The sequence below is a fragment of the Ictalurus furcatus genome, chromosome 5 (genome assembly GCF_023375685.1).
Source record: "Ictalurus furcatus strain D&B chromosome 5, Billie_1.0, whole genome shotgun sequence".
Classification (NCBI taxonomy): Eukaryota; Metazoa; Chordata; class Actinopteri; order Siluriformes; family Ictaluridae; genus Ictalurus; species Ictalurus furcatus.
Window position 1 is genome coordinate 7,646,868 of NC_071259.1, and position 26,242 is coordinate 7,673,109.

General features: G+C 39.4%; 2 protein-coding genes across 2 annotated transcripts in view; both read left to right on the forward strand.

The window, feature by feature from the left end:
* espn (espin) overlaps window positions 1-7,911 on the forward strand; it is a 60,642-nt gene extending 52,731 nt beyond the window's left edge. Inside the window, exons 12-14 of the mRNA XM_053624554.1 lie at window positions 1,258-1,337; window positions 2,722-2,733; window positions 5,912-7,911. Of these exons, the coding sequence (XP_053480529.1) occupies window positions 1,258-1,337; window positions 2,722-2,733; window positions 5,912-6,059 (240 nt within the window). The 3' untranslated portion in view covers window positions 6,060-7,911. The remainder of the gene's footprint in view (window positions 1-1,257; window positions 1,338-2,721; window positions 2,734-5,911) is intronic.
* A 1,219-nt stretch (window positions 7,912-9,130) lies between these two features.
* On the forward strand, window positions 9,131-26,240 carry arhgef16 (Rho guanine nucleotide exchange factor (GEF) 16). The gene is made up of 15 exons (XM_053624552.1): window positions 9,131-9,399; window positions 13,227-13,833; window positions 17,236-17,287; window positions 17,616-17,770; window positions 18,195-18,251; window positions 19,819-19,979; window positions 21,763-21,915; window positions 22,399-22,528; window positions 22,651-22,725; window positions 22,809-22,901; window positions 23,181-23,335; window positions 24,347-24,493; window positions 24,684-24,754; window positions 25,019-25,120; window positions 26,053-26,240. The coding sequence occupies exons 2-15, from the start codon at window positions 13,321-13,323 to the stop codon at window positions 26,190-26,192; spliced, it is 2,004 nt and encodes a 667-aa protein (XP_053480527.1). The 5' UTR covers window positions 9,131-9,399; window positions 13,227-13,320; the 3' UTR covers window positions 26,193-26,240.
* The last annotated feature ends 2 nt before the right edge of the window (window positions 26,241-26,242 follow it).

Below are 26,242 nucleotides of genomic sequence, written 5' to 3' on the forward strand. Positions count from 1 at the left end.
AAAAAAAAGCTCCTAGTTGGCATCCAAAGCACAGTATGTTTTGGTCTTATATATTATCTGAGTCACGTGAACATGCAGATCACCAGAATTGCTGCCAAACACCACAAGGAAAATGGTGACAAAACATCAATCATATCCAAAGCTTCATTGTTGTCATATCAACTTAAACGTATCAAATTATGAAACTTAACTTGTTTTAAATATTAATCCGTTTGTTTTCTTTTGGTCTTTTTTTTCTTCAGTTATAATTCCCAGGGGAGCATTTAAATATTAAGTTGTAGATTAGATTACCTTGCTGCTGGAGCCTTTGCCAGTGATAGGGTAGGGTTCCATGCTTCACTGGAGCAGATTTAGAGTAATTGATCCACTTTAAAGGGAAGACGAGAAGCTCAAAATGGCCACCTCCTGCTCTGGCCTCTTGTTACAAAGTGTAAGTCTGCAGGAGATAATGTTTCATTCCGTGTGAAGACAGAACTGTAGACCAGAACTGTAGACTGTAGTGGAATTTGGTTTCAGGTTCTCCTCCTCCTCCAGTTTTCCCTCATGACTTCCGTTGGTGAATCTTGAGGCCTGAGAATACGTTGTGTATGAATTTGTTAAAGGTTTACAAATTGAATGTTTATATGTGTAATGCATTCATACAGAGGTCATTCTTATTAAATGCTTTACATAAGCAGAAAAGATGATAAAATTAATTAAATTATATGTAAAATAAAATGCAGAAATAAAAATCTATTCAGATAAAGTACAAATTAATAAAATAATTGAAAAAGGTATGATGTGCAAAATAAAGTGCAACAAAAGAATTTTTTTTTTTAAAGAACAGAAATGTTTTCAACCTGAAAAATATCCCACTTTATGACACATCTAAGATGTTCTGCAGGTTGGTTTCAATGTAGCATGAAAGCACAATTTTAGGCAATGTTAGCTAACGTACGCATGGATTTTATAGACCTACTAGGTTTAAACTGGTGCTCAAATTTATTCTTTTTTTTTTTATTTTTTTTTTAAACACATATACGAATGTATATTTTATCATTTTTGTTTAAATTATCTTATTTTAGATCTATTCTAATACAAAAACCTCAAATTATCACTCTAATTTGGCACTTGTAGCACACTACATTTTAATGATTTACAGTTAATATTGGTTTATTTATCTTTTCCTCAGTCTCCTTTGACTTGTAGCAGTGTAAATAAATTGAAGTGATGTTTCAGTCAGCTCAGTGACCACACTGTTTTGTCTCTTTCTGATAGATTGAGGAGGAGGAGGCCCTGCTTGCAGCCATGCCTGCATGGAGAAGAGACATCATGAAGAAAAAACTGGATGAAGAGAAGTGAGTAAACACACTTAAGTTCTGTAATTTTGTCTTCTTTTATGACTAGCGTTCATTTAAAAATACAAATAATGGCACCTACCCTAAATGGTAATGTCAAAGAAATGACGTATGAAGCAACTTCATAATTAAAAAAGATGATAGACTGATCTGTAGTCTATGTACCTCTATGTACCTCTACATTTGTCTCAGACTTGACTATGATGCCCTCTTTCTGTTTTCTGAATAGACAAGTTACCAGTACAATTCTGAAAGAGGTCTTTAAAGAGACCTGAAAAGAGACTTTTTGTACAGTTGTATGCAATGGTTTGGGCAGCCATGGCAAAAAAATTTTTTTTTTGCTTTTTGAAGTGAAAAGAAGTAAACAACTTATGCAGCAAACTATTGTTGTTGTTGTTCTGCAAAAGTTAATGTACAGTTACTTTATATTTGATTAACTTAAAAATACTAATTGTGGCATATGTAAAAGTTTGGACACCCATTCAGAATTTATTTAACATATTTGGCTTTAATTGACTCAAGAATAGTCATTAGGAATTGTTAGCTGATGACAATTCCAATGCATAATGCATTCTCTAACTCTTCAAACTCTTACCTACAACCATAGGCTAATCTAAGCAGCTGACTAAGGATCTGAAAAAGAAGCAGATGGCTACAAAGAAGGTTATAAAAAGATAGCAAAGCACGTCCAAGTCTCAATTTCCACTGTATGAAATATAATTATGAAATGGCAGTTAAGGGGAACTATGGAATACAAGAATCTGAAGACTGAGAAAAATCTCAGATAGTATTGCCTGTATGCTGGACAGAAAGGTAAAGCAAAATGCACAAATTACATCAAGGAGTGGTGTCACCATTATTCTCTGCAGAATTGATTGTACAAGCATGATCTGCATGTAAGAGTCATCAGAAGGAAACCTTAACTGCAGCCTCATCATAAAAGTAAACATCTAAAGTGTTTAAAAAAATCTAGATAAGCCACAGGTATTTTGGAAATAAGTGCAGTGGACTGATGGAGTAACAATGAACTCTGTCATCCAAAACATACCTCAAAATGAATAACTTAAAGAAAGGCAAGCTGAGGCTTTTGAAATTGCCCTCAGAGACTTGAACATCATTACAAATATGTAGGTAGTTCGTAAAGTATTGGCTGCAGAAGTTACTTCAAAAATCAATAAAATATGTAATTTGGCCAGGGATGCCCAAACTTTTGCACATAACTGTAGCAGTGCATTGTACAGACTAGATTTTACACTGCTTGTAAATGCTTGTCAGTATATTGAAGTATCTATGTGTAGTGTTTTTTCACTTAGCTCAGTATGTTCACTGTAATTTATAAATCTCTCATTTTCTAATGTCTCTTATGAACCACCTGGACGGGCAGGAAGCAGAAAAGGTAAGATATTCATAAGATGGACCAGTGATAAATATGCATGTATTCATTTCTTGGCATAGTTATAAATTATCTATGTATCTATCACCAATATCTATCTACCTCTCACTCCCTTTCTCATGCTCTCTCTCTCTCTCTGTCTCTCTCTCTCTCTCTCTCTCTCTCTCTCTCTCTCTCTGTATATATACAGAGAGAGAGAGAGAGAGTCACCTCCAAAAGTATTGGAACAGCAAGGCCAATTCCTTTGAAGACTTTTGGGTTTGAGATCAAAAGATGAATATGAGCCGATAGATCAGAACGTCAGCTTTCATTTCCTGATATTTACATCTAGATGTATTAAACAACTTAGAACATGGCACCTTTTGTTTCAACCCATCAATTTTTGAAGTGAACAAAGGTGCCCAGGTGTTTCTTGTTGCCCAAGTGTGCACTGTTAGATTGACTGTTTAAACAGTTGTTAGTTCTAAATGTCTGCTCTTGGTTTGAACCCTGGGTTTTTCCTGTGAAGACTGCATAGAGCTGACTATGGGACAGAATATTTCTGAAGATTTCTGAATTCATTCTTCTGCTACCATCATGAGTTACATCATCAATAAAGATTAGTGAGCCCATTCCAGAAACCCAAGCCATGCAAGCCCAAGCCATGACACTACCTCCACCATGGTTAACAGATGAGCTTGTATATTTTGGATCATGAGCAGATCCTTTCTTTCTCCACACTTTGGCCTTTCCATCACTTTGGTAGAGGTTAATCTTTATTACAGCACCTTTGTGGCTTATCTCTGTATTTGTTTGCGAATTTCAATCTGTCTTTCTGATTCTTACTGCTGACAAGTGGTTTGCATTTTTATTATTATTATTTATGGGGGGTGGTCTTCTACACACTCTGTCATCAGCTGTTGTTAGCTGTTGTTATTTTCCTTGGCCAACCCATACTGTGTCTATGGTTTCTTTCTTTTTCAGGACATTGCAAATTGTTGTATCAGTTATGCCCAATGTTTGTGCAATGCCACTCATTGATTTTCCCTCTTTCCTCAGCTTCAAATGGCTTGCTTTTCTCCCATAGACAGCTCTCTGGTCAACATGTTGGTTTATCCTTTTTAACAACAAATGCAGTCTTCACATGTGAAACTGAAGGCTAAAACCAAGAGTAGATGTTCAGAGCAATTTATTGTTTAAAAAATCAGTCTAACAGGACACACCTGTCACATTTTCCAATATTTGTGCTCACCTACAAATTGGGTGGTCTGATACAAAATGTGCTATGTTCTGTCATTTAACACATCTACATATAAATACCAGGAAATTAAAACTGAAATTCTAAACTCTCTTCTTATATTCATCTTTTGATCTCAAATCCAAATGTCTTCAGTCTACAGCAAAAAATAATGAATTGGCCTTGCTGTTCCAAAAGTTTCAGAGGGGGCTGTATATATTAGTTAGTTTGTTTGTTCGTGTGAGTGAATATATACAGTGAGGGAAAAAAGTATTTGATCCCCTGCTGATTTTGTACGTTTGCCCACTGACAAAGAAATGATCAGTCTATAATTTTAATGGTAGATTTATTTGAACAGTGAGAGACAGAATAACAACAAGAAAATCCAGAAAAACGCATGTCAAAAATGTTATAAATTGATTTGCATTTTAATGAGGGAAATAAGTATTTGACCCCCTCTCAATCAGAAAGATTTCTGGCTCCCAGGTGTCTTTTATACAGGTAACGAGCTGAGATTAGGAGCACACTCTTAAAGGGAGTGCTCCTAATCTCAGCTTGTTACCTGTATAAAAGACACCTGTCCACAGAAGCAATCAATCAATCAGATTCCAAACTCTCCACCATGGCCAAGACCAAAGAGCTCTCCAAGGATGTCAGGGACAAGATTGTAGACCTACACAAGTCTGGAATGGGCTACAAGACCATTGCCAAGCAGCTTGGTGAGAAGGTGACAACAGTTGGTGCGATTATTCACAAATGGAAGAAACACAAAAGAACTGTCAATCTCCCTCGGCCTGGGACTCCATGCAAGATCTCACCTCGTGGAGTTGCAATGATCATGAGAACAGTGAGGAATCAGCCCAGAACTACACGGGAGGATCTTGTCAATGATCTCAAGGCAGCTGGGACCATAGTCACCAAGAAAACAATTGGTAACACACTACGCCGTGAAGGACTGAAATCCTGCAGCGCCTGCAAGGTCCCCCTGCTCAAGAAAGCACATATACATGCCCATCTGAAGTTTGCCAATGAACATCTGAATGATTCAGAGGACAACTGGGTGAAAGTGTTGTGGTCAGATGAGACCAAAATGGAGCTCTTTGGCATCAACTCAACTCGCCGTGTTTAGAGGAGGAGGAATGCTGCCTATGACCCCAAGAACACCATCCCCACCGTCAAACATGGAGGTGGAAACATTATGCTTTGGGCGTGTTTTTCTGCTAAGGGGACAGGACAACTTCACCGCATCAAAGGGACAATGGACGGGGCCATGTACCGTCAAATCTTGGGTGAGAACCTCCTTCCCTCAGCCAGGGCATTGAAAATGGGTCGTGGATGGGTATTCCAGCATGACAATGACCCAAAACACACGGCCAAGGCAGCAAAGGAGTGGCTCAAGAAGAAGCACATTAAGGTCCTGGAGTGGCCTAGCCAGTCTCCAGACCTTAATCCCATACAAAATCTGTGGAGGGAGCTGAAGGTTCGAGTTGCCAAACGTCAGCCTCAAAACCTTAATGACTTGGAGAAGATCTGCAAAGAGGAGTGGGACAAAATCCCTCCTGAGATTTGTGCAAACCTGGTGGCCAACTACAAGAAACGTCTGACCTCTGTGATTGCCAACAAGGGTTTTGCCACCAAGTACTAAGTCATGTTTTGCAGAGGGGTCAAATACTTATTTCCCTCATTAAAATGCAAATCAATTTATAACATTTTTGACATGTGTTTTTCTGGATTTTTTTTGTTGTTATCCTGTCTCTCACTGTTCAAATAAATCTACCATTAAAATTATAGAACGATCATTTCTTTATCAGTGGGCAAACGTACAAAATCAGCAGGGGATCAAATACTTTTTTCCCTCACTGTACTATGCAATTACATTGTGTTATGTTATTGGTATGTTGTTTTTTTTGTCCTCTTGTGTGTGTTAACTTTATCGCCCCTCTGTGATTTCTTTTGGCATGGCAGGAAAGAAGAAGAGCGACTGAAGATGGAGAAGGAGAACGAAGAGAAGATGGAGCTGGAACGGCTGCGTACATTAGGCTATGATGAGACCAAGCTGGCGCCGTGGCAGCGGCAGGTCATTTTAAAGAAAGGCGACATAGCCAAACAGTAGTTTATCCCCATTCTGTTTCACACACATCTCTCTGCTTCCATCACCTGCAGGACACCGCATTACCCACAATCCACCAGTTCCATTCCACATACTGAGAGGCTCAGCACACAGCACGGCTGTTTGAATTCATGCAGATTTGCACTGTTCAGGACTGTTAACGGATCCATAGTAAATTGTAATGAGAATTATGTGTGATTGTAAAAGCCTATAATTCATTAGTGGTCCTCTATTTGTGCGCCTGTAGATTTATTACAAATACAAACAAAAAAAATGCCTGCAATAATATTGAAAATACATACATTTCAATGCACCTCACATTTCCACATTTAAAAATCTTCAAAGTATTTTCATGTCTAGAAAGAGTAGTTATTCTATACAAAACGTTTAACTTTTTTTTTTTTTTTAACCAGCCAATCATTCTAAAGGAAATTTGAATACAGCATACTAGTTAAACAGATTATGCTGACATCGAACTACATAGAAGTGCACTGAAATAATTATTAAAGAGTGATTTAACTACTTTGGCATATGAGAAAAAGATATATTAATTGATAATAATGTTCACAATATTAACTTGGACTTTTGTGCATGTGTTTTAGTTTATGTAGTTTGCAATCAACCCACTGATTAATAGGATTCTTAATTGAAATAATTCATTTTATTTGGTTTTTTTTACACAGTCATGAAAAGGTGAAATATAACAATAGCCATAACCATAAGATGCATATTGATATTTCCATAATGACCAGAAAATGGCAGAAGATGCTGCTGTCGTTAATATTTTACTGTGTAATACATTCTGTCCAAAAACCACACATGTACTTTACTAAGATTTACCAAATCACAGAGTTTACTCTAGGGGCAGAATATTTGTGGTTGTTTGTCTGAACACATGGGCAGGATATATAGATATGGATATGTTAATATCTTATTCTGTTATTACTGTACATTCATTTTTGGTCTTGCGACCAGAAATAGATGATTATGCATGAGGGTGTACATCCGTTTTTATCAGCACACTTTTCCTTCATTACATCTGCTCATAACATCCCTTGTACAGATAGGGTACCTGGACCTTGGAAAAGTGCCGGACGTGTCTTTCTGAATGTCTGTGTATATATGTGGTGTCTGTTCTGTGTCATAAAATGTGTGATAGTTAAACGTGATGTATTTAGAGTGTACATGTTTTGCAAGTGTAAAAAAAAAATTGTCATTCTCATACAAATATGTGCAATGCATGCAATATTTGGTTTAACTTCATTTGATGCCATATTGATGTTTAAAACAAAGCTATACACAAACGCAATTGCCATTAGAAGATTTTCTATTTATGAATAATGTACATAGTTATACTGAGGAAAAAACTCTGCTGCCCTTTTTTTGCTCTATGAAGGTCCAGATTTTCCTCCTCATCCTTTGCTTGCATTGATTTCTTACTCTAAACCATCAATGTCAAACGGGCAAATGTAGCAAAATAAAAATTTGATTTCTTGGAATTCATAATGCTGTCTTTGAATAAATACAAATGTCCTGTTTTGAAAATCCTGATAGTGCAGTGGTTAGCATTGCAACCTCACAACTCTGTAAAACCCTGATTCAGTACTGAGCTCTGGCTACTGTCTGTGTGGAATTTTCTCACTGTGTTCACATGGGTTTTCTCCAGGTTGTGCAGTTTCCTCCCACTCCCCAAAAACATGTCGGAATGGCTATGCTCTGTGTGTTGGCTATGCATCTGTGTGTCCCTAGAGTCTATGCTAGAGTCTGTGCCCCTTTAGCCTATGCTAAATCTTGCACTTAAGTAGGCTATGCCAATCAGCCATGACATTAAAACCACTGACATGTGAAGGGAATAACACTGATTATCTTCTTACGGTGGTACCTGTCAACATGTGGGATATATTAGGCAGCAAGTGAACAATCAGTTCTCAAATTTGATATGTTGGAAGCAGGAAAATGGGCAAGCGTAAGAATCTGAGTGACTTTTTTTTTTTGAGGGCCAAATTGTGATGGCTAGAGGACTGGGACAGAGCATCTCCAAAACAGCAGGTCTTGTGGGGTGTTCCCAGTATGTAGTGGTTACTACCTACCAAACGTGGTCCAAGGAAGGACGACCGGTGAACCGGCGACAGGGTCTTGGGCGTCCAGGGCTCAATAATGCGTGTACGGAGTGAAGGCTAGCTCGTCTGTTCCGATCCCACACAAAAGCTAGTGTAGCACAAATTGCTGAAAATGTTAATGCTGGCTATGATAGAAAGGTGTCAGAACACACAATGCATTGCAGCTTGCTGCATATGGGGCTGCGTAGCCACAGATCGGTCAGACTGCCTATGCCCACTGCCGAAAGTGCCTATAATGGGCACGTGAGCATCAGAACTGGACCATGAAGCAATGAAAGAAGGTGGCCTGTTCTGATTAATCACATTTTCTTTTACATCATGTGGACGGCCGGGTGCGTGTATGTCGCATACCTGCGGAAGAGAGGCATCAAGATGCACAATGGATAGAAGGCAAGCCAGCAGAGACAGTGTGATGCTCTGGGCAATGTTCTGCTGGGAACCACCTACCTAAATATTGTTGCAGACCAAGTACACCCCTTCACGGCATTGGTATTCCCTAATGCACTTGACTAATGGCAGTGGCCTCTTTCAGCAGGATAATGCGCCCTGACACACTGCAAAAATTGTTCAGGATTTGTTTGAGGAACATGACAAAGAGTTCAAGGTGTTGACTGGGCCTCCAAATTCCCCAGATCTCAATCCGATCAAGCATCTGTTTGATGTAGTGAACAAACCAGTCTGATCCATGGAAGCCCCACCTCAAAACTTACAGGACTTAAAGGATCTGCTGCTGACGTCTTGGTGCCAGATACCACAGCACACCTTCAGAGGTCTTGTGGAGGCCATGCCTCGACAGGTCAGAGCTGTGAAAGGGTGAAAGATTTGGCAGTGAAAGGGTGACCTACACAATATTAGGCAGGTGGTTTTAATGTTATGTCTGATCGGTGTAGATCTAGATATGATGGTTGGTCATACCTATATTTGACCAGCAGATGGCGATATGTAACCTTATCTACAATTAACCAGCCGTAAAGTGTGGTAATAATTATACTAATGACCTTCAAATTCTTTGGAGCAAAGAAAGCAACAGAATGTCTCCGTGTTGAAAAAAAAGACATTTCAAGCCAGATAAAGCCATTTAAAAGAAGTTCTAAGACGCTTATGAGAAACATCCTGTACTCAAGCACGGAGTTGTGGGCGTGGCTTCCACACCTGTACTCGCATATCCGTAAAACTCCCACTATGCTCGTCGGGTGAACGTGTCCCAGTGTTTAGTTATATGGGTAAGTTTTATTTTCTTTTGTTTTGTTTGAAATTATCATTAACTTTTAGCTTAAATGGCAAAAAATAATGTCGAGTCCCAAATCTTGAGAACGTTGTGAAGACATTTGTGTGGGGTTTGTTTGTGTGTACCTGAGGAAAAGTTTCGTGTAGCTGAATCCTTATAGCCTATTACAAAGAGGGAGAGAGAGAGAAAAAAAAGTCTCTCAAGACAGTGATTATAGATTGTCACTTTATTTTGTTCCGGCTAGTTTTACGCTTTTTGTTAGGATTTACTAAGGTTCCCGAACACAGATATTTCTATTTCTATTTCCACAGGCTTATTTTCTGTACGCATATTATTGGTTAGTTTTGTTTTTGAAAAAATCTGAATTAAATATCCCTGTACTGTTGTGTGTGTGTGTGTGTGTGTGTGTGTGTGTGTGTGTCAGTGCAGCGCGCGCTTGCGTGTTGATGAACTGGAGAATGATAACATTTCCACATAGATTGAGTTGGGACAGGAGTTAACATCCAGTTTGACTGGGTGTGAATGTTCAGTTACAGAGCACTATTACTGTATCAAAACAAATCGGTTAAATATCCTCAATGACTCATGCACTTGATCATAGACAGTACAGTATAACAGATAATGGAATACTATCATACAGCAACAACTACAGTTGCAACAACTCTTCTTTTTTTTAATCTTGAACATATATACAGTGGTGCTTGAAGGTTTTATTTCTGTATAAGTCCTACAAGTAGATAAAAAGAGACCAATTAAACAAATGAAATAAAAAATATTATGTTTGGTCACTTATTTATTGAGGAAAATGTTCCAATATTACGTAATTGTGAGTGGCAAAAGTATGTTAACCTTTGGTTTCGGTATTTGGTGCGACCCCCTTGTGCTGCAATAACTGCAACTGAATCTTTACGGTAACTGTCCATTCCTCAACACAGAACAGCTTCAACTCTGGGATGTTGGTGGATTTCTTCACATGAACTGCTTGCTTCAGGTCATTCCCCAACATTTCTGTTGGATTAAGGTCAGGATTTTGAATTGGCCATTCCAAAACACTAACTTTATTCTTCTTTAACCATTCTTTAGTAGAATGACTTATGTGCTTAAGGTTATTGTCTTGCTCTAGGACCCACTTTATCTTTAGATTCAGATGTCTTGAAATTTTCAGAATTCATTGTTCTTTCAATGATGGCAACTCGGCCTGGCCCGATGCAACAAAACAGGCCCAAACCTTGATACTACCACCACCATGTTTCACAGGTGGGATAAGGTTCTTATGCTGGAATGCAGTGTTTTCATTTCTCCAAACATGACGGTTCTCATTTAAACCAAAAAGTTTTATTTTGGTCTCATCCATCTATAAAACATTTTTCCAATAGCCTTCTGTCTTGTACATGTAATTTTTAGCAAACTGCAGACAGGCAGAAATGTTCTTTTTGAAGAGCAGTGGCTTTCTCCTTGCAACCCTGCCATGCACACCATTGTTGTTCAGTAGTGTTCTGATGGTGGACTCATGAACATTAACATTAGCCAATGTGAGAGAGGCCTTTAGTTGCTTAGAAGTTACCCTGGGTTCCTTTGTGACCTCATGGACTGTTACAGGTCTTGCTCTTGGAGTGATCTTTGATGGTCAGCCACTCATGTGAAGGGTAACAGTGGCCTTGAATTTCCTCCATTTGTACACAATCTGTCTGACTGTGGATTGGTGGAGTCCAAACTCTTTAGATATGGTTTTGTAACCTTTTCCAGCTTGTTGAGCATCAACAACTCTTTTGCTGAGGGCCTCAGAAATCTCCTTTGTTCGTGCCATGATACAGTTCCACAAACGTATGTTGTGAAGATCAGACTCTGATGGATAACTGTTTTTTAAATAAAATGGGGCACTCACTCTCACCTGATTGTCATCCCATTCATTGAAAACACCTGACTAGGGTTGTCACGATACCAAAAATCCAGTAGTCAGTACCGATACCACCAAAAGTACACGATACCCGATACCAAAGTCGATACCACGGTGTGGTTTGAAAAAAAAGACAATTTTTTTTTTTTTTAAATAAAATTAAAAACTCCTGGAGGACATCTGTTGGCTGATACTGGCAAAGAGAGAGAGAGAGAGAGAGAGAGAGAGAGAGATATTTTAGTTATCAAACACTGTCTGACAATGATTAATAACAAGTGCTAATAGACACTCCTAAATGTGCGCGCGTGTGCACACACACACACACACACACACATACACACACAACCCTTATACTCTGAATTAAATTCACTGATATGGTGGCAGGCCAAAAAGCATGAACATTTGAATAATTATTAGTGACATTAGGCTACATTAGCTGACCGGACACGGGCTGAATGGTGATGCATAGTGGCCCATTCGGAGGTAGTTTATAACACTGCGATGCGTTAGCGTCGTTAACAAATAACTGGCTATCGGTAACATTACATGGAGCATAACGTTAGCTGGTTTCACGGCCACAATGCCAGCTGCCTCAAACAAACATAATATAGGACCATCTTTCAGGGGCTTTGCCAAATTCCAGGTGTTTCCTCGCTTTGTTTGAAATGAACGATAGCAATGGTTGCACACCAGAAACCGATACTATCTTTCCTCTCTTTTCCTCTAAACGAGTCGGGGCGGAGCTAAACTTGTTAAGCTAAGCTAATCTTTTGTAGTTTTTCCCGTGTGCTTGTAGGCGTTCTTCTTCTTGATCACTTGTGGACCGACTAAAACACTTGTGCGTATTTGCTGCCCCCATCAGGTTCGGAAGAATTGCAACCTCAGTACCTTCATAACATACGGTACTTAAGCTACCGCTGAAAAACAAGTACCGTCACGTTTTAAGAATGTTGGTACCAAAGTATCGATTCTCGTGACATCCCTACACCTGACTCTGATTTCACGTTCAAATTAAACTGTTAATCCTAAAGGTTCACATAATTTTACCACTCACAGATATGCAATATTGGATCATTTTCCGCAATAAATAAATGGCCTGTGTAATATTTTTGTTAAGGACTTGTGTGAAAATCTGAAGATGTTTTGGGTCCTGTTTACGCAGAGATATAGAAAATTCTAAACTTTCTATCAAGCACCACTGTATGGGGTTGACGTTAAGAGAGACGCAGGCAATTCTGTTTTTAAATCTGTGTACTCTGGCTTCTTTCTGAGACAAAATGCTGTTTAACAGAGCAGCCTCATTCTAAATTCAGCACACAGGATTATACTGTCGTGACCACAATAACAATATCATCCATGTGCAATATTGTGATGTATTAAATCAGTGCTTGCAGTTTGATTTTCCTGCTTATGCACACTTGATTCAACTTCTCACACAACCTGGAACATTAGCTTTCACTTTAACCCCAACGGCAGTATTTGATTTCAGTTTCAATTCCCAATGTATTCTATTGTTTGGAATTATTATATTTAGTAGACTTTTCTGTGGTTTAATTGCTGTGATGCTTTGTTAACTCCGTTTCAATTCAGCTCAATCAAACTTGTTTAGGAGCCATGTCTTAAAGTTGTTTTACCTGTCTGCCTTGTTAAATAAAGGATATCATGAAAACAGCACAGAAACTTGGCACCGCACTTAAAGTGCTTCACATCCTTCAGGATTCTCCTGAAGGCTGGAGTTTCTACCCTGTTTTCTATGATATCCTTTATTTTCATGTATTTTCAAGCTAATTACGATTATTTGAACAACTCAGATAAGTAAAACAACTGTCAGAACCTGCTTCTGAACAGATTTGATTGAGTTCTGAATTATAAGTCTAGTTGACTACCACCAATCCCACCCCACCCGTCTCTGTTACCACTTGCAGGTTATGACAATGGTCTGCTGACAGCCCCGAGCGAGTAAAACCATTGCAACAGAAACTCTTCAGCGCTTCCCTTCCAAAGTAAAACAGGTCCACCATGTCACACCGACAGTCCCAGACACCTACGGGGGACCAGTCTCCTCTCCTTCTGGACAACATGCTCTCCTCCCAGCTTCACCTGGATTGCCAGGCTGATCTTTCGTCCTCAAGCACAAACCTCACTGTACCTGAGCAACCTTCACGGACTCCTGTAATCCTCAGCACCCAGAGTGAAGCGGCTCGGAAGCTTGGAACCCAGCAGCTCATCCCCAAAAACCTGGCTGTCACCAGTCGACCAAAGAACCGCTACCACACCACGGTGGTCACGCTGCCTGTAGTCCGTGAGGCCCAAAAGAACTTCCAGCGTTTCTCTCATTCTCCTGACCTCTCCTGGGAGGACTATGACAGTGATGATGGTGGCTTGAATAGGAACCGCAGGAACAAGTCATACCGAGCTGCTGTCACCAGTCTTGATGCTGATTTGATGTGGAAACAGGATCTACTGCAGCCTGTTAGTGAGGAGAAGGAGAAAACACCCAGCCCGAAGCCAGTTTCCAGCCCTGGACGCAAAGTGAGCCAAACTATGACCTCCTGGTTTTCTCTTAATGTTGTTGAACACCTAAGGCCGTATTCAGAGTTGTGTTATGAGTGTGTAGTGAAGATTTAATTCCAAAATTGCACATATCAGTATTCAGACCTCAGATAAATCTACAGACTAAAGCTGTATTCAGAAGTTACACGAGACTTGCCTAAAACAGAGGTGTGTCTTACTTACTCTTGATACTGACCTTGAGCCAATTTTTCTTGTGTGATATTGGCTCGAGTGAGGAGCAGCCTTCTGTCTAATTTTTAGATATTCTTACAATGTGTCACACTGTAATTTATGTTTTGGGCTGTAAAAACTCTTAATGCCATTTGAGTTCACTAATAGCTTCATCCCTTTCTTAAAATTCGCATTAAGTTTTTTGTTTTTTTCCCCCCTCCCAAATGGAGGTCTTTGGAGAAAGCAGTATCTTAACTGTAAACGTGGCTTTTCTCAAGAACTTATTAGATGTTTATTTCAGTGTTTGCCATCTTCCTATCAATATATCATCATATTAGCCTTCTTTTTTATTAATAAATTGTGTCGCTTTTATATTACAATTTATGGCATTTCACAGCATATGTCCTTATTCCATCCGCATTTTGCATCTCTGATTTTTTTGAAGGCTTAAAGGCAAGTGCTTGTGTTTAAGGGCAGTGGTCTCTAAATAGATTTAACTTTCCATGTATATATTGGCAACAGTTTTGGGCTTAAGTTACCAACTTTGAATGTGACCTTTAATGCATTTTACAAAAATGTGTCTTGCAAAAGTATTCAGATTCCTGACCAATTTTCTCATATTACTGTATTACAAAGGGTACATTAGAAATTTCATTCGGTTTCATATTTTATTTTACTGAAACTCAAAATCAATCATTGTAAGGTGACATTGGATTTATTTTGGGAAATCTTGCTTGCATAACTATTCAACCCCTGTGCTGTGAAAGCTCCCAATTTACATTGATGAAAGAAATTGCCCGAACATGGACACAGTTACCTTACCATTGGTATGCACCTGTGAATCATTAAAGATTCTGTCACATTTTCTGGATAAAAACCCCACTATTGAAGACCCATTGGTCAGGCTGTGAATCTGAAGGAAAATGAAGACCAAAGAGCATTCTACAGAGGTTAGAGAAAAAGTAATACAAATGCATAGATTAGGGAAAGGGTACAAAATAATATCCAAGTGTTTGGATATCCCACTGAGCACAGTTGGATCAATAATCAGGAAGTGGAAGCTGCATCACACCACCCATGCACTACCAAGAAAAGGCCAGCCCTCAAAACTCGACACTTAAACAAGAATGAGACTTGTGAGAGAAGCCACAGAGAAACTAACAATCACTTTGTAGGAGATACAGAGTTCAGTGAGTAATGTTGCACCAGTCAACCATATCAAGAGCACTGTATAACACTTTTACGGGAGGGTGGCAAGAAAGAAGCCATTGCACAGAAAGTATCATCAGAAAGCATATATTGAGTTTGCCAGAAAGCGTGAGAGTAACCCATCTGCAAAGTGGGAAAAGGTTTTGCGCTCAGTTGAGACCAAGATAGAGCTTTTTGGCCAAAACCCAGAGCGCTATGTGTGGCGCAAACCTAAAAGTTCCCATGCCTCAAGACACAAAATCTTTAAAGTGAAGTATGGTGGTGGCAGCATCATGCTTTGTGGATGCTTCGCATCAGCAGGGACCAGGAATCTTGTTATAATAGAAGGAAAAATGTATGGAGCAAAATATAGGGACAGCCTGCAATGGTCTGCTTAAAAAGACTGAAGCATGGGAGGAAATTCACCTTTCAGCAGGATAATGATCCCAAGCACAAGGCCAAAGCAACATTTAAGTGGCTCAAGAACAAAAAGTTAAATGTCCTACAGTGTCCCAGTCAAAGTCCTGATTTCAATCCCATTATGAATCTGTGGCACTATTAGAAAATTGCAGTCCACAAGCAGGACCCAACCAACCTGAAGAACCTGGAGTAAATCTGCCAAGAAGAATGGGCCAAAATCACTCCAACACTGTGTGCAAAGCTGGTACATATGTATCCCTAAAGACTTAAAGCCGCTATTGCAGCAAAAGGCGGCTCTGACAAATATTAATGTGTTAATGGGCTTGAGTACTTATGTAAGGAAGTTATTTCAGCTTTTTATTTTTCATAACAATATTTCCCAACATAAATCCAATATCGCCTTACAATAATTAATTTTGAGATTGTGTTTTTAAAATAAAATATCAGACAGATTGAAATTTCAGTGTACTATTTGTGATACAGTAATCTGGGGAAAAATGGTTTTGCAAGGCACTTGCAATGGGAACCTTTCACAGCTGATAGCTAATATAGCTGAGTGCTTTAAACGCTTTTTCTTCTTGACCTAAATTTGCAATAGATATCATTTTGGATTGAATTTTATCGAAAGGTTAAATGGGTCATTTTAAAATCTACAACTATCTCTTGTTTATCTTGGTTATTAGCGGTATAAACACTGTTCATGGAAATGGGCACACAAAATATATATATATATATATATATATAATATATAAAATTAGGTTTTGTGTGCACTATTGTGTGCCCATTTCCATGAACAGTGTTTTTATATATATATATATATATTATTAAGGGCGCACAGTGGCTTAGTGGTTAGCACGTTCGCCTCACACCACCAGGGTTGGGGTTCGATTCCCGCGGCTCTGTGTGTGCGCGCGGAGTTTGCATGATCTCCCCGTGCTACGGGGGTTTCCTCCGGGTACTCCGGTTTCCTCCCCCAGTCCAAAGACATGCATGGAAATTCTGAGTTTCCAGATTACATGCATGCGTGTCTAAAGTGTCAGTAGTGTGTGAATGTGTGCCCTGCGATGGACTGGCACCCTGTCCAGGGTGTACCCCGCCCTGTGCCCGATGCTCTCTGGGATAGGCCCCAGGTTCCCCCGCGACCCTGAAAAGGAGGAAGCGGTTGATAGTTACAATAATTCATTTTAATTGAACCATGGCCGATTGATTCAAGTCATCCTGCATCCTGATTCGGTGTTTCACCGAACTCTGATTCAAAAGAGTCACTGAAAACACATGGGAGTAATCAGTGTGTTGTGGAAAGTTTGTGATCTGGCTTAGTACTCGGTCTGTGATCGGCTGTGTTAGAGCAAGGAATGTGTTTTGGTTGCTGCAGCTGCTGAATGAAATAAATCATGTTTGGTATGTAAGATACAATATGTATTTGTTGTGCATCCTTATCTTAAATATATTTTAATGACTGTTCATGCAGACATGTGGCAGATGTTATTGTAATCTCCTATGAGTTGTCTTACCAAGAAGCTCCTTACATTCCACATGGGTAAGATCACATTTCACCCCATTTCTGTTCTCTCTTTCTCTCTCTCTCTCTCTCACTCTCAGAGAACCTTGGGTAGAAAGAGGAACCAGAAGCATGGCGGATCCTTTAAGGATGGTATGAGACTAAATACAGTGCAGGAGTGGTTGTGATTTTGACATTCATTGAATTCTGCAGTTTGTTCGATGGGGGGCTGTGCTCATCGATAAGAAGAAATTTCTTCTGGATAGTTGAAGGACCCTAAAAGTACCAAATATGTCTTTTGTTTTTTTTTTTAAGTAGAACAATATGTGTGATACATGCCGTTCCATCTTTGAAGCTAGAGCTAAGCTTTTGTACACAAAATATATATTTTGGTTATTAGTGTTTCTCCTTCTTCAGTAACACTAGTAGGTATATGCAAGTGGAGATAACATGATCCATGATCACTGCCGTCTTGCCACAGATCCACGTTTATACCAGGAGATCAAGGAACGAGGTCTCCAGTCCAACAACCTGGGGCCTGATGATGATGACTTCAGCCAGATGCCAGAGGAGGACCAGGGCATTGTTGTGAAAAACTACAAGGCAGCATACATGACCTGGAGCCAACTTCCTCAGGTAAAGAGGAGATAGGAGCAGGAAGGCAAGAATGATTGAGTGAACTTAAAAGCACTTGTGTATAGACCTATGTTTCATATGGTTGACTATCATGTCTGCTTTAAATATTCAACTGATGGAGCTTTAGATCAATTTGATATGGTCTGGAAGTTAAAGAGCCTGGCTTTGTGTCATGGTCCTGAAGACATTTTAGCACTCATCTTTCAACTCTTAGTCTTAAGGATAATTCCACAACAGTTTTCAAACTTTCTGATCTGGACGAAGCTATTTTTTACTTTGTAGCTCTTGAGCAGTAAGTTGAATCCTGACCCTCATTTAACGGCTGTGAAATTCCTAACCAAAATGATCGCAGTATCTGATCTGATTAGTGAATAACCTGTAATTTCCTACAAGTTTATAGTTGTTATCTTTTTGAAACTCACAGGTGAAGGAGATGGGCATTCTAGAGACCATTTCACCTGAGGAGCGTAAGCGGCAAGAGGTAAATAGTGTAAAAAGATCTTGTAATTTGAATTATAGTGGAACATTTGCTGTATGGTTATTATAATTATATGACAGTAAAATACATGTTATGTACATGTGCTTAATAACGGACAGGACAGGAAAACTGAACGCAAACCCAGCCATGAATATGAGCAAAAGGTTATCCTGCAGTCCTTCAGTCTCTCTTGTTAGAACTTGATACATTGATACAGTCTCTACAGCATGACAGGTCTAATACACAGAGCCTGCTGTCTTCTATGGAATTTTTTCCTATTCCTGCAGTGAGACATATTGGCGCAGAGCATAGTGGTCATGATATCATTTCTTGATCTTATGATCAACGTCATCCCGCAGGTGATCAATAGGGCTGGGGATCAACTGGATTTAACAGTCATTTGTATTGCTGAAAGATTGTCAGTTGTTTGGACACAGTGAAACAGCTTTGTGCTACAGTGCCTAGCATCACTAACACATGACCAGCCTACCTGCATGTCAGCAGCAGCTATCCGTTTTGCTTTTTGTAACCTTCAGGGCATTGTGGAATGCGCAGGAAGCTAAGCGTGGGCCCTTTTCTGATCTTGAATAGAAAACCTTTTAAAGGTGACCTGACCCATATGAGATCGAAATGCACTGCCTTTCATAGGCTACACCCTGCTTTAAAAATGTAATTAAAAAAATTATCAGATTTAATGCTAGGGTGTATTTCTGTGAGAAAACGAAACCAACAGTCATATAGATTTTAACCAAGATTTTCATTTCTGTTTTCCTTTAGTATACTTGCTGTTGATTTTGAATGTGTTGTATTATCAATACCAAGGAAACATTTTCATTTTCTTTTTTATTGAACTGACGGAATAGCAGGGACTTTCAATGTGATAAAAATGTGATAAGGCTAAATGCTGGCTCGGTTTGTGGCAATTAAATGTCTGGTTTCTGAGTGGAGTCTCAGTGCTGTGTAAATATCAAGGTCCACCTTGTACACACAGCACGGCCACACCCTGTTATTCAGTCCTTGACTGTTTCCTGTCACACAGCATTATGTATGAGGTCAGGTGCTTGTAATGTTGTCATGTATTTTTGTACACATGTGGTTTACTTTGAATGCCAAATAGCTTTTTAATTGTCATCAATCTACAGGATATATGTAACGTAATGCTCGATTTTGACTGTGCGCCATACATATTTTTTATATACATAATAAACTCATACATACAAAAAAATTCTGTCCATAAAGACCTAATGTACAGTATTATAATACATTTAATAGTGAGGGGTAACATACAATTCCATTAAGGGTAATGTAGTAAATATTCCAAAATTGAGGTCCAGGCCTAAAATGTGTTCCAGTTGTAGCCATGTTCAGAACTACGCACACAGTGAAAACGCCTGAATTCAGATGACTGCCCAGTACAGCCAATAAACTATAGACAAAGGCAAACAGGATTAAAAAAAGAAGTAATTTTTAAAAGGGTATTAATATCAGTATTACTGTCATCCACAAAGTGCATTTATGCTTATTTCTGTCTCGGTCTTTCCAACCAGCATCTTTCTGTGCATTCACGTAGGGCATTTTCGAGATTATGACATCCGAGTACTCCTACCTGCACAGCTTGGGCATCCTGGTGCGTCATTTCAAAAGCAACGAGGCTTTGAGGAAGACTATGACCGCAACCGAACACCATCATCTCTTCTCCAATATCTCTACAGTCCATGACATCAGCAAGCGGTACAACATTGGAAATACAACTCCACAATTTCCCACTTCACCAATATGTTATTTCAAAGACACTATTTGAGACCCATTTATACACCTTTTCAGGGCCAGTATCAGACATACTTTGTGACTTATACACAGTACACACACCGTCACACCTGAAGACATGATCGTTCAAGTGGCAGCAGCACAATGCATAAAATGATGCAGGTCAAGCACTTCAGTTGGTCACATCAAACATTAGAATAGGGAAAAATGTGATCTTGGTGACTCTGGCATAATTATTGGTGCAGTATGGGCTGGTTTGAGAATTTCAGAAACTACTGATGTGAGATCTCAGGAGTTTACACTGAATAGAAAGCTGGAGAAGACTAGGCGACATTATTCCAATCTTCAGCTGTAAAAATTCACTGTACTCTCAGATTCCTGTTCTGGACTGACAGGAGTGGAACTCAATTGTCAGCATGTTGTGCATACTGAGATGCTTTTCTGCTGACCACTCTTGTGAAAAGTGGTTATTTGAGTTACTGTGCCTTCCTGTCAACTCGAAACATCCTATGACCATTGTCCTCTGATCTCTCTCATCAACATGGCGTTTCTGCCCTTTGGCATTTTCCGTAGTTTTTCACACATCTTTTCGAACTGCTGCTCATGCTGCGTTGCCTGGCGGCATAACACACTCACAGGAAAGTGCCGTCCTATTCGTTCGACATGCATGAGCTTGGCTTGGGCCACTGTGATTGATAGGGAAGAAAAGAGTATGACCTCTACCGCCCAGAGAGCAGGGCCAAATTTGCTCTCTCGGACTCCTAGACGTGGATGGCTGTGGCATCGTTGGGATTCAAACCCTTGATCTCTGAATGATCTGGTGTTCCACTCGGGAGTTTTCCCAGTAGTATTCCACACCATTCTGTGTAAGATCTACAGACTGTTGTGCATGTTAATCCCAGGAGATCAGCAATTTCTGAAATGCTCAAAACTCAACTGTATGAATCTATTCTTATCAGAGATGATGGTTACCATTTTTCTTAACAGATCATTATCATATAAATCAAGTGTAATGAATCTAAAAGGACTTGATCTGGCAATGTAGCTCAACTTCATACTCTTCATTTTGTTTTTATGAAAATAGATTACAGATGATTTGCATTATACCGTATATACAATACTTATTTGATAGTTTTGAACTACTTTAGATTTATATATTTTATATTTATATATGTACATTTATATATGTGTGTACACAGTAGTATTCAGACTTTCAGCAGTATTCAGTCGTCAATGTTCACCTGAAGAGATGTGTCGAGACATGCTTGCGAAACCGGTTTTGCAACCTAACGACTGTAGGAATCAAATTTCTCAAAATGTTGGTCTTCTCGCACAGTGCAGTGCTCTTTACTTTGGCTTTAACTGAGAGAACTGAGTCAAAAATACCATAATGTTGTCCTGCAGATAGATGGAACAATGTGGTACTGTTCCAGCTTAAGTTATGCATAGCTGGTAAAGTATGCCATTAGGAACAGAGCAGAGTTCATCCAGATTAAGCTATATAGGGACATGGGAGGGACTCCTTTTGAAATTGTTGTTTTTTTCAGCCTGGGGGTTCTCGTATGTGCGGGTAAACTGGAAAAGCAAACCTCGGGAAAAGCCACCATACATACAGTACTCTATTTCAGCAAAATAGCGCACAAAGCAGATTTTTGAAAAATTGGTTTAACATATTGGTGCTATCAGCATTTAAAGAAAATCGAATAGCTCGTTGCTAAGATCTATTTTATTGAATGTTTTTCTGCAGATTTTTTGAAGATCTTGAAAGGCGTCATCAAATAAATCCTGTCGTTCAGGACATCAGTGACATAGTCCAGGACCACGCTACGAATCACTTTGAGCCATACATTGTGTATTGCTCCAACGAGACCTTCCAGCAGAGGACACTACAGAAACTACTGTAAGCACACGGGCGGGTAACAACTTGTGTTTAACCCTCAGAATGATAAATTTTTGGGTTCATAACCTGGGAATGTTTTGAACATTTTTCGAAATTAGAATTAGGGTTACAAGCACTTCTCCTCTCCGATCTTTGACATGACATCTTGGGACTGTTGGAAAATATTCATGTAAATGTTTATTGTTCCCAAAAAATCAAACTGTGTGAAGGTGTGTATGAGACTGGTGTCCCATCCAAAGAATGCACACAACCTTAATGTCAGCCTGTCATTCCCTTTACTCCCATCTATGTGGGTTTAGTATGACTGCCTAAAATATTAATGGTGATAGTTTTTTTTGTTTAATGGTTAGGGCTTAAGAGATTAAATAATATTCATTCGATAGATGTCAGTATGAACAAATGAAAAGTAATGATTGTAGTATGAGGTGGCAGTATGGCCACCTCAGCACATGAGCAACGTGTGTGTGTGTGTGTGTGTTTCAGTGCATCTAATACTGCATTTAAGGAGGTACTGAAACAAATTGAGAGCAGTCCGGAATGTGGATCATTACCCATGATCTCCTTCCTCATTCTGCCCATGCAGAGAGTCACCCGTCTGCCCCTGTTGATGGATGTGAGGAACACACTAAAGCACACTGTTTCTCTCTTATTTGAATTTGCCTGCAAAGGGGGAAAAAATGTCCTATTACTCCCTAGCGGAACTGAAGTTTCTTCTTTCTCGCTACATTCATGCAGACCATCTGTCAGAAGACCACTAAGCAGACGAATGAATACCATGCAGGTCGCTGGGCGCTGAAGGCCATCAGTAAGGTGTGACAGTGTTTTGAGCTTGTGTCTGCTGTTTGGCACAAACTAAAGTGTTTTTGGGAGTAATTTGATTGTTTGTTCTTCAGCTGGTAAAGAGCTGTAATGACGGTGCCCGGAGGATGGAGCGCACCGAACAGATGTACACCATCCAGAAACAGATGGATTTTGGAAAGATTAAGGTCTCTGCTTGTGCACTGCAGTCATATCATATCTAAACCATTTAGAATCGCATTCCTTTCGTATTTATGGCAGTTATCATCGCAAATGTCGATTGTAGCGAAATACTACAATGTGGTGTTGCTTTGTAAATACAGCCTGAGGTCTGTAGGTATATAAACCATTGAGAATAAGTGAAGAGATTGATAATGGCGAGCGTAGCTGTAATTAAAAGCTATTTTTGTGATGTAACCGAATGCGCTGGTCTCACTGCGACTTGTTGTTCCATTGTGTTGGTATAGCCGTTCCCGTTAATCTCATCCTCTCGCTGGCTGCTAAAGAGAGGCGAGCTGGCCATATTCACGGAGGAGATCGGGATCTTCCGGAAGGCCTTCAGCCATAAGAGCTACTACCTCTTCCTGTTCAACGATGTTCTCATTGTTACCAAGAAAAAAAGGCAGGTCTACTCATCTTTCACTACTTTCCACCACCACCACATTACACAGAGCTGTCCAATCATAAACAGTGATTATATGGGTTGGTTGGTTGGTTGGTTGGTTAGTTATTTATTTATTTATTTATTTATTTATTTATTAGATGGGTGGGATGGGCGTTTGTAATGAAGCCGCTTTCACCACTACACATTAAAAGTATCTTTAGTGGAATGCACAACACATGCACAACAACTTCACACTCCTGTTCAGATAAATTTCAAGTGTTTTAAGCTTTCGAGCTTTAAACACTTCTTGGATATATTAAACAGTTGGGGTTTATTTTCCATGTTAGATATATATTTTTACGACTGCCAAGTAATGGACACAAATGTATTTTTAGCTATTTAAAATTACTACTGCTACTGTCCTATCAGTTAGGGCAGGAGGTCAGAGACAGTTTTTGAGCAAAGACAGGTGTGGGGATAGACAGTTGCAGAGATAGACTGATGGACTCAGACAGAGACAGAAGTGGACAGGAAGAGACGGGCTCAGATGAACACTGACAAAGACAGCGTTCGCAGTGGGGAGGGTGGAAGAGTTAGTTTAGCAGAGCATGCCTTACATTCCTACACAACTCGTAAACATATGTTGTTTCTGTCCATCTGAGGACCTCAGCCACCAATCAGACCCAAACATTCCAGAGAATGGAATGCCCTAATCATAGTGGTTATGCACAATAATGGCAAAAATGCTAATTATTATTATTATTATTATTTTTCCTCAGACAGTTGCCTGTCTAAATTCATTGCAATAAATTCTTTTAAATGTACAGAAAGCACCTTTTCACATTATAAAATAAACAGTACTGTTCTTCAGCTAGATTTTGGGCGAAGTTCTCCAAATGTACTTCATTTGGTTTTATTTTGTGTGCAAATAAATGCAGCTCAATGAAATGATTCTGAATTGTTGAACCACGGGCTGGCTGTAATGTGTTTGTATACATGTTAGTGATCGGTCTAAATCTGTGTGTGCAGTGAAGAAAGCTACGTGGTGTTTGACTATGCCACCCTGGAGAATGTGGAAGTTGAGGAGGAGGAGGAGCAAGCTGGCAAGCTCTACCTGCGGCTTAAACCCAATAGTGAGGGGCGCTGTGAGCAGATGGCTCTGGTGGCTGAAAGCAAGTAAGAGACACATCTGTAGTGCCATCTGCTGACAGAAGTGATTTACTTGTGTGTGTTAGCAGTATAGTAGGATTTAGCAGGCAAATCTTTATCCTATGTTTACACCCTCCCCCTTTATATAATATAATATATAAAAACACAGTGCAGTTATTTCAGATTTGTGCATGAGTATGGATGTCTGTGTTTGCAGGCTAGACAGAGCTCGCTGGGTCACTGCTCTACGCTGGTCTAAACTAGGAGAGAGTTCCTCTAACAAAGATGGTGAGTGTGAGCTCACATATTAGAAATGACTAAATTGGTGCTCAGTTTTATTTAATATGTTGACACATATTGTCAGTTAAATGATTGGGTTCTCTGTAAAAATTGCATTGTTCTCATTGTCAATTAACCATGTTAAAACTGAGACATAAACCTTTTGTCCTGTAGTCGTTCTCTTTTACTCCAATTTAAATCATCAGTGCAGAAACTGAAGCCATTTTAGCTATTAAAAAATATAGGTGCTTGTTTTAATTCTTTGTGTTACAGCACTTCCTCAATATGAAGCCACTAAAGCTTATATGCCCAAAGAGCCAGATGAGCTGAATCTCCAGCAAGCTGAAGTAGTCATCGTCTTGCAAGAAGTGGATGGTAAGGCCAGTTTACATACCTTTTTAAAAAAAAACACTTCTGCTTCAAGTTCACAAAAACAAACACCTCAGACCACACATTATAGCACCTAGTCAAAGGAGGCCAGTAGGGACAAGGCGACCTTTACTAGCAGCACCTAATATTCCTAGGTGAATTATTCTTCAGAGCAGAGCCAAACTCACCACTGATGCTAAAACGATTATAAAACTGTGGTTACCTCTCATAAAAAGTATACAATATGGTGTTCCAATGTGACAGAACACCATAACAAGACTGGGTTCATTTATAGTACAAATTGTCCATTTCCAGTTATACAAGCTCATTTTAAACACCTCACTTATGTGCATTACATGCATCTTATAGCACAGTGTGGATTTAATTTTCTGTAGCAGCATGGCTGTTCCAGCTATAACATAAATGATGGATTTATATGAACGTGCTCAATAGTGAACATATTAAGAAAAGTGTTATATTAAGTTTTCTGCCACAGAATTCTTCAGGAGAGGAATTTACATTTTTTGGTTTCTCAGTACAACTCTAGTTACAATAATGTTAGTGATAACAGGAACTAACTTATCTTGGGGACATGCCCTAACAATAAAATGTAACTGTAAACAGTTAAAGCATGTGTTGTGCCATAATAAAAATTGTTTGCACATCCCTGGGATTAAAAGGAATAACATGCTCCAGGATGTGCTGTTATAGGAAAGCTAATTCACTGTGGCTTAACTTTATCAGGCCACATCACACTACATCAGCCTAGATTATTTTCCCCTAACAGCATGGAGAGTCATGTTATTCCTTGCAAAAGAAGGGGTGAGATTGATGCTGTACTTCAATAAATATTTTTCACATAGGCCTTTAAAGTAGTTTTTCGCTTAAGTGCTGAGGCTAGAGAACATTGACATTTTGAGCTTTATTATATTTCTCAGGTTGGTGCTATGGGGAGAGGATGAGAGATGGAGAAAGGGGCTGGTTTCTAGCCAGTTGTGCTACACAGATCACCAACCGCATTGCCATTGAGAGCAACATCCAGCGAATGCAGCGACTGCGCAAGGAGACCAATGTCTGATCAGAGACTACAGCACATGACTCTAAGACTAAAGCACTGAATACCTGCTG

Coding starts and splice junctions, on each gene's coding strand:
- arhgef16 (XM_053624552.1), top strand. CDS start 13,321: ATGTCACACCGACAGTCCCAGACACCTACGGGGGACCAGTCTCCTCTC. Junction 17,771..18,194: donor CCTGGAGCCAACTTCCTCAG/GTAAAGAGGAGA, acceptor TGAAACTCACAG/GTGAAGGAGATGGGCATTCT. Junction 19,980..21,762: donor GTCCATGACATCAGCAAGCG/GTACAACATTGG, acceptor GTTTTTCTGCAG/ATTTTTTGAAGATCTTGAAA.